At 36.1% G+C, this 16452-nt stretch overlaps 1 protein-coding gene across 1 annotated transcript; it reads left to right on the plus strand.

Moving 5' to 3' along the window:
- The first annotated feature begins 251 nt into the window (after positions 1-251).
- LOC113777206 lies at positions 252-12579 on the plus strand. Its single transcript, XM_027322241.1, has 5 exons — positions 252-518; positions 2586-3789; positions 12119-12220; positions 12332-12422; positions 12570-12579. Exons 1-5 carry the CDS (start codon positions 252-254, stop codon positions 12577-12579), a joined length of 1674 nt encoding a protein of 557 aa, XP_027178042.1.
- The last annotated feature ends 3873 nt before the right edge of the window (positions 12580-16452 follow it).

Below are 16452 nucleotides of genomic sequence, written 5' to 3' on the forward strand. Positions count from 1 at the left end.
ATTTTGAGAGAAAAAATATCAGATTTTTTGACAGCCACTGGTGTTATAAGGAAGCTATTTTGGAATTTCGAACCAAAAGTCGTCATGAAGCCTCTGTTACTTCTAGACCTTCCAAATAGCTTGGTCCTACTTCACCCTTTTCCATTCATCTTCGCAAATTCTCTTCTTAACCCACTTCATCCACTAATGAAGTCATTAGGCTACTAGAGGATCTCAAGAATCACGTTTTTCTTCTTGAAGATGGTTTAATGATGATCATGTCACCTAAGCAACGGACTGCATTCTTGGATAAAAGAAATTTACTTATGCCTCCTGTCCTACAAGAGGAAGAACCTATACATGAAAAGGAGCCACGGACTGAATCCATTCATCCCACTGTTGAAGTAGATGCCTCGAACTCTCAGCCTACTTCTCCTGATCCCCCATCTTCAGAAAAAGACAAAGCTCCAACCACTGAACGAAGTGAAGCAGATGATGAAGAGACTGAAAACGAATTGGATCCCTCTCAGTTTCATCTTGCAAGAAGAAGGCCCGGATCGTCTAAGATCACTATTTAGGCACTCTAGGGTCATTTGCACTTCATATTAAGTTGCATTTTCAGTTTTCTTTTGTCATGTTTTTGATGTTTCGTATTGTGTTTCCTTTGATGTCTTTGAATGTTACCATTTATGGCTACTGGCTAATATGAATGATGTTTATTAATATCCGTTGCTATTATTTTTCTGATTGATATTGGCTACTTTCTGATTTTATGATGACAAATAGGGGAGAAATTACTGAATGATTTTTGAATTAGTGTAAGAGGGAGTTTTTTGATGGAAATTACTTTGCTCATGTTGGTACTAAATTGGTTATGGATGCTATGTGTAAGGGAAAGTTTTTCAAAACATTGATTATAGATGCTATGTGTAAGGGGGAGTTTTTTTCAAAATATCATCCATTGTTTTGTTATTATCAAAAAGGGGGAGAATGATGATCTTGATCCCCGTTCTTTTGATGCTTACAAATAATTGGATAATACTAATATTTTTCAATGAGAAAGCTTTTCAGCTCTGAAGAAATTTGATTCAAAAAATAATTGAAAGAAGAAAAAGGAAGTCGAAAGATGTTAGACGCTCACAATGGCAATACCGGACGTCCGATAGACAGGAAAAATATTGGACGATCATATCGGACGAAAAATATCATCACCGGAGGCCGAAAGAATTCAAATGACTTATCAAACTCTCTATCCGCTTTCAGACGCAAGCATCGAACGAAGAATATCATCACCAGACGTCCGAAAGAATTGAAATGACTTCTCAAACTCTCTGACCGCTTTCGGACGCAAGCATCGGAAGTATTGGACGTTTGATACTTCCAACGGTTAGTTGACTCTTCAGTTACCTTCTATCCGTTGGAAATCTTAATGAAGGACTTTCTTAGTCTCATATAAATAGTGCATGGCCAGAAACTTAAGAAGGACTTTTGCACACTGAATACAAAAGATCAAGAGTAGTTTTAGTGAGAAAATACTCTCCAAGGAACATTTGTACTCTTTGTGGTGTAAGATTCTTTGTAAGCTTTTCATTTGTGAGAGAATACTTCAATAGTGTAGCTTTGTGAAGGTTATCTTGAGGGATTGTTAAACTTCCTAAATTGACCGAGTGAAACTTGGGATAAGGAGGAAGTGAGCCTTCATTTGTACCTAAGATTGGTTATATTTCATCAATTTAAAGAAGCTTGTTTTATGAGTTGATCTTCAAGTTCAAGAGGAGCTTGGTAGTCAATTGGTTTGCAATTCTTCTCTTTTTATTTATCATCTTGTGAACCTTAAATTGCATATCTCTTCTATTTCTCTTAAGTGATATTGCTCATTTATTGATTGATTCATTGTGTGATCACTTAGAAAAAAGGGTAGATTTCGTATTAAGCAAAAAGTGCCCATAACCTGATTAGTTTTTTAATCAATCTAATTCACCCCCTCTTAGGTTGTCTTGGGAACTAACAGTCTTGCCCTTGTCATTTCTGCATTATTGTTCATTAAAAAGTTTCTTTCTGGGACATATGAGCATATTGTTCTCTATCTTCCCGTGTTTAGCTTGGCTACATTGCAATGTAAACCAGTCTTTTCGGAATGATTGCTTTTGGTCATGTATTAGGATAAGGGGACTAAAGAAAAGTTAATATGACGTCAATATATACTGTTGGTCTGGAAATGTTATGATTCTTTAAGTGTGTATCTTTTTCATCTCAAAATTCAAAAATTTTGAATTGGCAAGAAGTATCACTTAGCTTTTCCCATTATATAAGTGGTTCTCTGAGCTTCGTTTGTTGGAGCATTTGCACATGGTTAAGTCAGAATATTGTGTTAGCTTGCACATGTTTTTACTTTTTAGACTTTAAGAATTAGCATAGTACAATACTGATGGTATGATGTTGGTGAGCAATTAAGGCAAACTTGTTACCTGCTAAAACGTCTGTAATTTATCTTTTCTGATTTTTACTGGATTTGAGAAGATGGGCGCAATTTGTTAATTTTATTTTCTTATTGGTACACTATATTTTACAAATGAACTTATTATGCCTAAATTAACTATGTGAAGGATAATGGAATTGCTACTGGTAGTAATTCACAATCTTCGATTGCTGAAACTGTTAATAGTGGAGAATCAGCAAGTCAAAATCATAGACAAAAATCCGATATAGCATGGAATTATTGTTCGGAAGTTTTCAATATGCAAGGAAGAAGAACTTTGACATATGGGTATTGTTTTAAAGTAATTGCTGGTGGTGGCATTCATCGAATGAAACAGCACTTGGCAGGTGAACAAGGCAGCATTGTTCCATGTTTAAGGATTGACCCGGCAATTAGACATGCTATATTAGCATCTATGAAGGAGAAGGAGCAGAAATCTAAAGAAAAAAAAGGCAATTTTGGGGTGGAAAATCCATTCGGCCGCACTACTCATACATTTGATGGCGATGAAATTCAGGAGATTCTTTTTCCTTCAGCAAATGAGATAGGTGTGTCTAGTAAAGGAAAGAGAAAGGTCACTGTTTCAATAGGTATACGACCTTTTTTAAAAGGTGGGCGTGATACTTCTCAACTAACCATTAAAGCTTGTTTGCAAAGTAAGGAAAAATGGGAAAATACGGGCATGGCTATTGCTCTTTGGTTTTATGATGCTTACATTCCCATAAATGCTGTTAACTCTCTATTTTTTCAAAAATCTATTGATCAAATAGCATCAATGGGTCATGGTTACAAAGGTCCATCCTATCATTCTTTAAGAGTTAACTTGTTGCGAAATGCCAAGAGAGATGTGAAATTAGTTGTTGATTCTTTTAGAAGTACTTGGGCAGAAACTGGTTGCACTCTAATGGGTGATGGATGGAAAGACACTAGGCAAAGACTATTGATTAATTTTTTGGTTTGTTGTTCTAAGGATATTTCTTTCATTAAATCTGTGGATGCATATGATATTGTAACAAATGCAGAAAATTTGTGCAATTTATTTGCTGAAATTGTTGAGATGCTTGGTTTAAAAAATGTGGTGCATTTAGTTACTGATAATGCTAGCAATTATAAAGCTGCTGGGTCTTTGTTAAGTGAAAGATATCCGAACATTTGTTGGTCCCCATGTGCTGCACACTGCATCAATTTGATTTTGAAAGACATTGGTGAAATGAATGATGTGAAAGGTGTAGTGTCTCTTGCTTCAACAGTGACCATTTTTATCTACAATCATAAGTTCACTTTGAATTGGTTAAGAAAGACTACAGGGTGGAAAGAAATTATTCGTTCAGGTGAAACTTGATTTGCAACTACCTTTATTGCATTAAAAAGTTTGCATGATCATAAGGATAGTTTGCAATCTTTGGTTACTAGTGAAGATTACAAAAAATTTCTGAGAATAGAGAAAGGAAAAGAGGTGAAGCAAATTGTTTTGGATGAAAGATTTTGCAATAACTGTTTGATTATGGTGAGAATAATGGGCCCTGTCATTCGTTTATTGCGTATTTGTGACACTGATGAAAGGCCTTCATTGGCTTATGTTTATGAATGCATGTTTAGAGTAATAAATGGCATCAAGAAGCTGTTTAGAAATAAAGAGAGATTGTACATGTGACAGTCCCACCTCCCCCTAAGGCGAACCAGAGGGTTCGGCGGACCGCCTGCCCAGCTCTCGCCGGGACTCAGTCGAATCTCAATCAAATCCGAAATAAAACCACAAGATCAAATGAAATAACAATCTAAAACTTAAAGCGAAACTTATATACATTTCTATCTCAAAAGGAAGTACAAATATCGAATATATAAAGGTTCTCAATTCGTCATACATCCTGCCCGTGCCAAGCACTAGGGCGAGAACCATTACAAAACACAAAACTAGACTAGGCTAACCTACACTGGGCTCTCGTCCTTGCTCGCATCCCCCTGTTAAGGAAAACAAAACTAAAGGGGTGAGCTAAAAGCTCGGTGAGGTTCCGAACACATATTCAACAACAAAGCCAATACTTTAACCATCGATAATCAATAATTCAAGAAACATTTACTATGGAAAGCGATAATAACCCATACATTAAAAGGATACGGGCTCACAGGGAGCCATTTGTTCGTTCGTTCGTTCGTTCGTTCGTTCTCCTGCCATTCCCCTTATTCCTCCAATCATTTGAAAATGTATTTTTGTAAGTAAACCCCTCGTTCGATCGTTCATTTCATTCACCCCCTCCTGGACATTGGCCAGGCTCCACCAACCTACAAGGTAATACTCGAGTATACCAAACGTTCACACCCAGGGTAACCATATCGCCCGACCGAGTCGGCTTTTGGCTCGAGTCGATCGGTAACGAAGGGCAGGGCCCAATTCAGCCAAAAGGCTTACATCATGCACAACTAACGTTTCAATCACTAAATCATTGAAAATTTCACATTCATTTAGGTCGAGTGCGATAAGTACACACGCGCCTAGAAAACTCGTTTTGATAATCATTAAAAGCACTTAACACGTTATCAAACAATAACACAAGTCATGAAGTCAAGAAAAATATAGCAAACAAGGAACACTCACCTATTTAAGCAAAATAATGTCCAAAGTATCCTCCCGGATAACACTCTCAATCGCCAAGAAACCCTAATAATAGCCAAGAGAAAATATTACAGTTAAATCCCTCTAAAGTTTAAGGGAACCCAAGAAAATCCGAATAACTACTAGTACATAATATAAGTATAGTTTTGGAAGTGAAAAGAGTACATTTAAACCAAAGGCTATGAGTAAAATATTTGTAAAACTTTGAAATCTCCATATAAGTCGAAGTGACAAAGAAAACGTACTCCGAGCAGTCATGATTTTTTTTTCCTCAAGGGTATAAGTTCGGCCAAGTCCTTACTTATATACCTCGATAAAAGAAGATGCAAACATCCTAGATGGTTCAAGTGATATTCACTCTTAACCCTTACTCAAGTTGCAAGTATAGTTCTCTAGTTCTCGAGCATAAATTTGGGCAGCACGCCCTTTGTGTTTACCTAATTTTCCAGGCTTCATTATTTTCCTCAGCCAATCCCAAAGTTATACACAATATAAATTCATCACAATAGCCATTCAATAGGCTCAAAGTCATATGAGTACAAAATCAAGTTAACAACATGTGCGGAAATGAGCTTTAGTAAAAGACAGAATTGATAGGGTTTTGCGGAATGATAACATCTGAGGCTACGCTTATCGGATTGGTGTGAAACTTATACCGTTTCGAAGCTAAGACAGAGAGATACAACTTTGATGAAGGCTACTCAGTCCAGTTTAAAATGTATCTAGGTCAAATTTACCAAAACAACCCCAGATTTTCCAGTTCAGTGTACTGCGGCAGTCCTGACTTATTCAGTCATATCGCAACACCTATAACTCCAATTCAAGTGATTCCAAAGCCATTGGAAAGCTAAGATACAAGGCTATAATTCTTAAGAAGACATCATCAACCAATTCGGTAATATTCCTGGTCAAACTAACCACTTACAGAGGCTGATTTTTATTTTCGGGCAGAAACAGGGCAGCAGGGGTATTTCGGTCTTTTTACAGGCTACGTTGTTCCGATTGAGCTGTAATTTTTCAGGCAACTATAAAACATCATTCTATACAACTTTTATCTTTTGTACCAAGGCTAGTTCGGCCTCTAACAAGGTGAAATAGAACCAGGAAGAATTGGGAAAAAAAATGAAACCCTAATCTGGAATTCATGCATTCAAGTGCTAATCTTCCACAAAACAACATCTAAAACAACTAAAAACCACTACTAAGCAATTAATTGAAGTAAAGAAGAGGTTCTTGGCAAAATACCTTATCTCCCTATGAAAGATGGTAGCTTAGGCTTTGTCCTCCAAAAATAACTCCACAAACACCTTGGAAACTACTTGGAAAGTAAGTTTTATGGAGTAGTTTGCAAATTAATCGGTTGAAACTCAAGATTTGGGCAAGAAATTGAAGTGGAAGGTGAAGAACTCTCTTGGTTTCTCTCTCACTAATTTCAGCCAAAGGAGACAAGAAAATGAATGAATTTTGGTCAAAAATCTGATTTTAGTAAAGTTACCAACCTTGGTCAAAAGTCCAACTTCTAATAGCATAGTGACACTTGGCTCCTTTTAGGGTTTTAAGCTTATCCTTTTGTCTACCAATGGTAATTTATCTAGCTAACTTTTAATTGTCTCCTAGCACCTTGTAAAATAATAATACTTCGCACAAAAATCACTTAATCACCAAAAGTTTGTCGCACTAGCGGGTCCCACGTCCATAACGCACTTCAAATTTAACCCGAACTAACTTATACTAGAAAAATGGTTGAAAAAACTATATTCACTTATAAAGTGTCCAGAAAATTAATGTAGTAAAATAAAATAAGGAAAATGCATGAAAAGGAATAGAATTAAATGGTATAAATTAAGAAAAATTTTACGGGCTCTCATACTCTCTCCCCCTTAAAGAAATTTCGTCCTCGAAATTTTCCTTTTAATGGGATCCATCAAATCTAAAGTGACCAATGGCCTGTACCTTCTACGTCCTCAGAAGAAACGAGGGTCTTCATTCCAGTCCCTTCTCTATTTGACGGTCCAGGGTCGGTCTGGGTTGGCTGCTGGGTTTCTTTCTTTTCGCGCAATTGAACCGGGCAATTAGCAATCCGATGTTCGGCGCTCCCACAGCGCAGACATCTTCCCCCCTTTTTCTAACAACCCACTTCAATATGATTGGATTTTCTATAATAGCTACAAAATGGAAAAGGAATTGAGGTTTGATCTCTTCGTGAGATACCTCTCAGTGGTCCTTTTCCACTCGGGTCTCCTCCTGGAGTATCCTTCCGAAGTGTCTCCAAAATTTTCACACCACCCGCTCCACGACCCTTCTTAGAAAATGACCTACCTTGCTTACCCTGTTCTGGCCTTTGACTCTCAAGAGATGCGCTCCTTTTCTTTGCATGGAAGGTCTTCACTTGTGACCTTGCAATTTCTGTTCTTTGAGTTTTCTCTGGAACCCCCATAGAAGTAGTGCTTGGTGCCATTGCTAAGGCCTCCTCGGAAATTCCTTCGTATTTCCTTTTTAGCTCTAAGTTCTTGTGCAAGAGCTCAATTTTTTCTGAATACTCGTGCTTCCATCGCCCTTCCCAGTATGCGGCTAGTTTCTTTTGGACTTCTATTTCGTCTCGAAGAACCACGATTTCCTTAGACATCTCAACCCAATGTGCCATCTCACAGAATTGTTGGAACTCAGATGATAGCCTGTCGGGCAAAACAATGGGTCATAATAAATTCTTAAACACAAGTGGCACTCTCGGTCCGTGTTTTGTTCAGCTGTTGTTTCCCCTTTCTTCTCTTGACTCTTGGCCTCGCTTTGTTCCACGGCTATGACCATGTCTGCGACTACGTCTTCCTTCCATATATATATATATAGTTTTTCCCCTCCCTCTTTCTTTTTTTTTTTCAAAAGGGTACTTTAATGAATGAATGCAGTAAATTGACTAAAATAACAAAATCCAACATACCAAATACACAAATAAACATATCCGCACATAACACGTTATATCAAGAAGACAGATAAACAAATACACAAATACATATCAAGTTGGCCAGATAACCATGTACACAAACACACATACTAACATCAGGTGGTAGCAATATACGGGCAAATCAAAAGGAAAAGGTGAAGTCGTCCCAGTCTCAGCTAAGATAACCCCGTCCGGTCTCTCACGTCACTTACTATCCAAACTAGATGTCCATTGACTTCTTGTACTCATTCTAGCCAGACAAAGCCTGTTCATGTTCCCAAAATGCAAATCTCAAATACTTAACTCCGCCTCAACTCTGGAGTACTCGGGCACAAGAATCCGAAATAGGACAATTCACGTCTCGAGCTGGCCAGTCCCAAGAGTAAACCATCTACAAATCGAAATTCCTACCCGACATACCTATCTATGGTCCTTAGATACCATGAGAAAGATTTAAGACCTATAACACTTCAGGGTTCATAGCTTATGCTCGAACGAGCACTTAGTCCTTCATACCTATTCACCACTCAGTCCAGGCTCACTCCGCGCAGAGACCACGCGAAACAGGCTCTGATACCACCTGTGACAGTCCCACCTCCCCCTAAGGCGAACCAGAGGGTTCGGCGGACCGCCTGCCCAGCTCTCGCCGGGACTCAGTCGAATCTCAATCAAATCCGAAATAAAACCACAAGATCAAATGAAATAACAATCTAAAACTTAAAGCGAAACTTATATACATTTCTATCTCAAAAGGAAGTACAAATATCGAATATATAAAGGTTCTCAATTCGTCATACATCCTGCCCGTGCCAAGCACTAGGGCGAGAACCATTACAAAACACAAAACTAGACTAGGCTAACCTACACTGGGCTCTCGTCCTTGCTCGCATCCCCCTGTTAAGGAAAACAAAACTAAAGGGGTGAGCTAAAAGCTCGGTGAGGTTCCGAACACATATTCAACAACAAAGCCAATACTTTAACCATCGATAATCAATAATTCAAGAAACATTTACTATGGAAAGCGATAATAACCCATACATTAAAAGGATACGGGCTCACAGGGAGCCATTTGTTCGTTCGTTCGTTCGTTCGTTCGTTCTCCTGCCATTCCCCTTATTCCTCCAATCATTTGAAAATGTATTTTTGTAAGTAAACCCCTCGTTCGATCGTTCATTTCATTCACCCCCTCCTGGACATTGGCCAGGCTCCACCAACCTACAAGGTAATACTCGAGTATACCAAACGTTCACACCCAGGGTAACCATATCGCCCGACCGAGTCGGCTTTTGGCTCGAGTCGATCGGTAACGAAGGGCAGGGCCCAATTCAGCCAAAAGGCTTACATCATGCACAACTAACGTTTCAATCACTAAATCATTGAAAATTTCACATTCATTTAGGTCGAGTGCGATAAGTACACACGCGCCTAGAAAACTCGTTTTGATAATCATTAAAAGCACTTAACACGTTATCAAACAATAACACAAGTCATGAAGTCAAGAAAAATATAGCAAACAAGGAACACTCACCTATTTAAGCAAAATAATGTCCAAAGTATCCTCCCGGATAACACTCTCAATCGCCAAGAAACCCTAATAATAGCCAAGAGAAAATATTACAGTTAAATCCCTCTAAAGTTTAAGGGAACCCAAGAAAATCCGAATAACTACTAGTACATAATATAAGTATAGTTTTGGAAGTGAAAAGAGTACATTTAAACCAAAGGCTATGAGTAAAATATTTGTAAAACTTTGAAATCTCCATATAAGTCGAAGTGACAAAGAAAACGTACTCCGAGCAGTCATGATTTTTTTTTCCTCAAGGGTATAAGTTCGGCCAAGTCCTTACTTATATACCTCGATAAAAGAAGATGCAAACATCCTAGATGGTTCAAGTGATATTCACTCTTAACCCTTACTCAAGTTGCAAGTATAGTTCTCTAGTTCTCGAGCATAAATTTGGGCAGCACGCCCTTTGTGTTTACCTAATTTTCCAGGCTTCATTATTTTCCTCAGCCAATCCCAAAGTTATACACAATATAAATTCATCACAATAGCCATTCAATAGGCTCAAAGTCATATGAGTACAAAATCAAGTTAACAACATGTGCGGAAATGAGCTTTAGTAAAAGACAGAATTGATAGGGTTTTGCGGAATGATAACATCCGAGGCTACGCTTATCGGATTGGTGTGAAACTTATACCGTTTCGAAGCTAAGACAGAGAGATACAACTTTGATGAAGGCTACTCAGTCCAGTTTAAAATGTATCTAGGTCAAATTTACCAAAACAACCCCAGATTTTCCAGTTCAGTGTACTGCAGCAGTCCTGACTTATTCAGTCATATCGCAACACCTATAACTCCAATTCAAGTGATTCCAAAGCCATTGGAAAGCTAAGATACAAGGCTATAATTCTTAAGAAGACATCATCAACCAATTCGGTAATATTCCTGGTCAAACTAACCACTTACAGAGGCTGATTTTTATTTTCGGGCAGAAACAGGGCAGCAGGGGTATTTCGGTCTTTTTACAGGCTACGTTGTTCCGATTGAGCTGTAATTTTTCAGGCAACTATAAAACATCATTCTATACAACTTTTATCTTTTGTACCAAGGCTAGTTCGGCCTCTAACAAGGTGAAATAGAACCAGGCAGAATTGGGAAAAAAAATGAAACCCTAATCTGGAATTCATGCATTCAAGTGCTAATCTTCCACAAAACAACATCTAAAACAACTAAAAACCACTACTAAGCAATTAATTGAAGTAAAGAAGAGGTTCTTGGCAAAATACCTTATCTCCCTATGAAAGATGGTAGCTTAGGCTTTGTCCTCCAAAAATAACTCCACAAACACCTTGGAAACTACTTGGAAAGTAAGTTTTATGGAGTAGTTTGCAAATTAATCGGTTGAAACTCAAGATTTGGGCAAGAAATTGAAGTGGAAGGTGAAGAACTCTCTTGGTTTCTCTCTCACTAATTTCAGCCAAAGGAGACAAGAAAATGAATGAATTTTGGTCAAAAATCTGATTTTAGTAAAGTTACCAACCTTGGTCAAAAGTCCAACTTCTAATAGCATAGTGACACTTGGCTCCTTTTAGGGTTTTAAGCTTAACCTTTTGTCTACCAATGGTAATTTATCTAGCTAACTTTTAATTGTCTCCTAGCACCTTGTAAAATAATAATACTTCGCACAAAAATCACTTAATCACCAAATGTTTGTCGCACTAGCGGGTCCCATGTCCATAACGCACTTCAAATTTAACCCGAACTAACTTATACTAGAAAAATGGTTGGAAAAACTATATTCACTTATAAAGTGTCCAGAAAATTAATGTAGTAAAATAAAATAAGAAAAATGCATGAAAAGGAATAGAATTAAATGGTATAAATTAAGAAAAATTTTACGGGCTCTCACAGTACAAGCCTTATATTGACATCATCAATGATAGGTGGGATAAAATGTTGAGAAAAAATCTACATGCTGCTGCTTATTATTTGAATCCCACTTTTCAATATGAGAGTGCCACATTTTGTACACATCCAGAGGTTATAAATGGTTTGCTTGATTATATTGAAACAAAAGTGGATTGGTGTAACCCTGAAAAATTATCACAAGAGGTTGGAATGTATCGAGAAAGGCAAGGGAGTTTTGGGAGCAAACTTGCTATTCTTACTAGCAAATCTGATCGACCAGGTTATTTATATTTTTTTGGTATCTAAAAATTGTGAATTTATTCTTTATTTTGGTCTAATATTTTAATATGATTATGATAGAAAATTGGTGGAAGTCATATGGTTGTGATGCTTGGAATTTCCAAAAGCTTGCAATTAGAATTTTGAGTCAAACAGCTTCTTCTTCTAGGTGTCAACGTAATTGGAGCGTTTTTGAACGCATTCACACTAAAAAAAGGAATAGGTTGGAGCACCAAAGACTTAATGATCTTGTTTATGTGCACTACAATTTACGTTTGCAACATAGGTATAATTGATTTTTTACTTTATTTTTTAAATTAATATTAGATTTATAACTAATGTATATTATTGTAGGTTTGATCACTGAAAGAGATCTTATTACCCCATTGATTATGAATCTATTGATAAAATAGAATTTTGGGTCATAGAAGAAGAACAAGATGGTGAGCTTAATTATGATGAATTGGAGGAAGAACTTGAAGAACTTCCTAAGGATGATTCTCAACTAGTTGAAGGTTGTTTTTTAAATTAACTTGTACTACAAGGTGCTAAAAGTATGCTTTTGAGTTTGAATTTTCTTATAAATATGGATAAATCCTTAATTGTTGCTTTATTTATTGATTTAGATGATGAAAGTGAGGTTGGAGAAGATAATGATATTGACTTGGAAGCATTTCAGCGTAGGCGCCTTTTGGATGATGATGAAGATAATAATTGGTAATATAACATCTTAATTAGTGATATTTAATAGCATTTAATTCTTTTTGTGTTTGGTTGTATCTTTGTTTTTCAAAATTTCTTACCTTTTTTTTGAGTTTGAGCAATGAGATTTATATTTTTGTAATAAACTTTTAACTTTTTCAGGTTAAATTGATGAAGTTGTGAAGGTGGTGCTATTGCCTTGTGATACCAATGATGGAAGTTTGTTATTTAAATTGTTTACCTTGAATATGAGTTAGACGCTTTTATGGTCTTTTTTTAGGATTATGAAGGAATGTTAACATTATTTTTATTTATTTTCGTGTTTTTGTGTGATAATTGGTGAACATTTGGACTATATCTATTCATGTTTGTAATGAATATATGAAAACTTGCGGTGAATTACGATATTTTGGTTATGTTTATCATTCCATTTCATGTATAAATTTTAGGAATTTTATTATTATCTCAACTTAAATTTAGTTTTAAGTTATGTTGGTAATTGCATTTTAAGAACTTAAGTTATCAATAACTATGTTGGAGCATCAATAACTATGCTTTTAAATTTAGTTTTAGCACTGAAGTTGCTTGCATTTTATATATAAAAAAAAAAAGTGAACTGGTGAACTGGCCGGTCAGATCGGTCGGACCGCGAACTGGTCCCTTCTCCGATTCGCTGTCCGGTCCAAGTTTAAAAACATTGGTGCACTTAGTTCATTCCGAGGTGTTAGGTAGGTGGCCTTTATGTAATATTTTGCATTCATTTTTCACACAATTCCCTCATTTTTAAAGCCGAATTTCTTGTATATATCCTCAAGACCTACCCTAGCGGGTAGGTACATTAGTGAGGTAATTAAGACTATCAATAAGGTCGGGGCCAGTCCGAATTCAACATGATCAGCCCGATAAAAATTGTGATGAGACTATCTTTTCATTGGCCTGGGTTGAATTTAGACCTAAATATTAAGTTCAAATTAAATGCGAGTAGAGATTGGGCCTTATTGGGCTCAAATCTGATATAAGCCCTATCCGTTAATTTGTACCTATATATATAATACATCTATATCTTGATATATATAATTATATCCAAATAAATGTATAATTACTAAATAACAGTACTTATATGTCAAAATATATAAATATGTATTAGGAATATTAATATAAAAAATTAGAAGATTCAGGCTGCTATGCATATTTGAATCACTTTCTTAGAAATCAAAACAGGAAATTCTGAGGTATGAATTTGTTGTATTTGCATGATAACATTTTTTTTATACAAGGAGCACTTTCTTAATTCTTATTCCTTTTATTTGTATTAGTATACATTTTCTTTCATTGGATTCAAATGTTGTATTCTATTCAAATTTGGTCACTGTGAACAATGGTAGTGGATAAATCTTAGTAGGAGCAAATTGAAAAGGTTATAGAGAAGTTCCAACCATTTAAAATGTATTGACTATTGATTATATTTTATTACTATTTTTCATATACTTTGAACAAATTAGATATGATTATTGTTAGAAAATTCTTGATTTATATACTTTTTAATGAACTATTATTGGTTTGTGTGTAGTTTTAATGTTGCGGATGTTAAATTAACTTTATGACTTAATACTTATAGTAATTATATTAAGAAAATTAAGGGGTAATAAGTGCATTTGGGCTAAGCCTGAATAAGGCTCAAAACCCAAATTTTTTAAGTTTTTTTGTGAAAAAATGTACTGCAACGATTTTATATATTTGAGGTAAAAAGATGATTTGAAAATGTGCTCATGACAAATTAAAAAAATTGGAGAAAAATTGCAATCCAATCAAGGCCTAGGTTTTGGCTTTTTTGGCAAACATGGTCCATAAGAGCTTAGAATTCATAAAAATTCTCTTTACGTTGTTGCTTTTGTAACCATTTGGTTCTAGGAGATCTTATGTTTCAAAGCTTGCATAATATAATTATTGGGTCCTGTGGCAACTGCTACATGGGGAAACAATCAAGAAGTATTCTTTTATTTTTTCGTGTAGCATATTCTTAGAGTACGGAACAACCAACTTAGCTTGAGCACTTTTAAGCGTTCTTCAAAAAGAGTTGCTCTTGCTGGCAGTTGGGGTTGCGTATTACCCTTGGGCCTAGGACGACTAGAAATACCTCTTCGTTTGACTCTCCACTGTTTTAGGCATTGCATGGGTAAATTATATTGCTATTTTTTTAAAATTATATTGCTATTAATATAAGTCTCACGGTATTTTGGAAAGACTGCAACATAATAATAGTAATTGAGGATTGGTTACAGAAGGGGACAAATCATGGGATTTTTGTAAAGCAAATTACTTTGTGCTAAAGTATAAGCTGATCAATGTATTAATGAGAGAGTATGCTTTAATTTTTGCTGGAGCAACTTGAATGCTGATTGTGTAATTTTTGGAGTTTTCTACTTGCCTGAATGACTATTTGCTACATATAAGGAGTTACTGAATTGAAGCTTAAAAATATCTTCCCCTAGTGAGACTTTTACACTGAAAAGCAATTTGGAAGGGAGTTGCAGTGAGGAGGACTCATGTTTTTATTCTTAATTTAGTTTATTTTATAATTATTTTGCCCAAGTGTTATTTAATTTTACTATTTTTGCATGAATTTTTTTTAAATTAAGCTTTTATTGCGCGCGCGTCGAAAGTTTCTCGAAAGTCGCACCGGCACAACTAACTGAGATTTGAGGATTTAATACTAGGCTAGTATGTATGAGAAATTGTAGTACTAGAGGAACTACCTTGGAAAGTTAGTAGTTAAGTGTATCAAACAAAAAAGAAAGTGGTAGTGCACAACACTATTTGGCCACTATTAAGAGTTGACTTTTGGTACAACTTTAAGTTAGCTTCTTCAACACATTTCTTCCACAAAATTTAAAAACCAAGAAACCCTCTCTCTCTCTTCATTTTCGGCCGAAACCCCAAGGAAGAAAAGGGAACAAAGAAACTCCATTCTTTGGCTCCAAGTTTGCTCACTTTTCTTCATCTAACTCACAAACCACTTGGATTTCTCTCTAGCTTGGAGAAAGAAGCCATCTTGTGGAGTACCTTGGTGATATTTTGGTGAAAAATCTGGTCTTCATCTAGGGTTTAAAGGGTAATCAATTCATCTCTTTAATCTTTCCATTTATACAAAGATTGATGGTTAGTTTTCATGGGTTTGAAACTCTAATGAAGTTTGTAGGTTAGCGGACTTGAGGAAACATTTATCTTGCTTTAAATCCTAAGCTAGATGTCTTGAGGAAGCCTTTAGGTAGCTGACTTGAGGCTATATTGCTTGATTGTTATTGTTTATGTGGTGAGTGATATGATTTTGGCTTGAGAAGATGAGAGAAAGTTGGAAAAATCGTGAGAGGAGAGCTGGCCGAAATTCTGCTCTTGTTGTCCTACTTTAAATTCGAAATTTTGTTTTTTATTTGACTGCTAAATTGATTGATATATGTTGTATTATGTGTGTAGAAAGTGTCTTTCGAAAATCATCTCAAATGGTTGCACAAAACTTGAGTTTTGGAGAAAGTTCGAAATCTAGAAACTGGTTACCAGGGAAGCGAACAGTGGTTCTTTGTCTGAATATAACTCTTTGTGCAAAAGTCAAAATTCAGTGCCATTTGCGGCATTCGAAACTAGACACCAAGAGCTTTCCAACGGTATAAAAATCCCCTGCTAGTTCGTTTTGAGTGAGTTGTAGCAAATTGAAAAATTGGACTGACCTACTTTGCCTGTCTGTCCGAGAGAATCTGGGAAGGTGCATCTTGTGGATCGATTTTGTCCCACTTGTGAAAAGATTTTAAAACGATGTCTTCTGATGAAATGTAGCATTTTGAACCTAGTTTCTAACGCCATAAACCATTCTCAATTTGGACTTGTGTAGACTTAGATATGGTTTGATTTCAAAACAGTGTTGAGGCTTGGTGACTGGAAATCTTATGAACAGGTTGCCAAAACCAGTCAACTTCAAACTGTTATATCTTGTTGCTCAAAACTCCAAATTTAGTTCCACTTGTTATGTTTGAAACTTGGTTTGGAACTC

This window comes from Coffea eugenioides, chromosome 7 (genome assembly GCF_003713205.1).
Source record: "Coffea eugenioides isolate CCC68of chromosome 7, Ceug_1.0, whole genome shotgun sequence".
Classification (NCBI taxonomy): domain Eukaryota; kingdom Viridiplantae; phylum Streptophyta; class Magnoliopsida; order Gentianales; family Rubiaceae; genus Coffea; species Coffea eugenioides.

What these genes read in the sequence shown, in the direction of transcription:
- LOC113777206 (XM_027322241.1), top strand. Translation starts at nt 252, where the DNA reads ATGATCATGTCACCTAAGCAACGGACTGCATTCTTGGATAAAAGAAAT. An exon ending in GAAAGAAATTATTCGTTCAG is followed by an intron (nt 3,790 to 12,118) that starts GTGAAACTTGAT and finishes TTGATAAAATAG; the next exon opens with AATTTTGGGTCATAGAAGAA. An exon ending in TGATTCTCAACTAGTTGAAG is followed by an intron (nt 12,221 to 12,331) that starts GTTGTTTTTTAA and finishes TTATTGATTTAG; the next exon opens with ATGATGAAAGTGAGGTTGGA.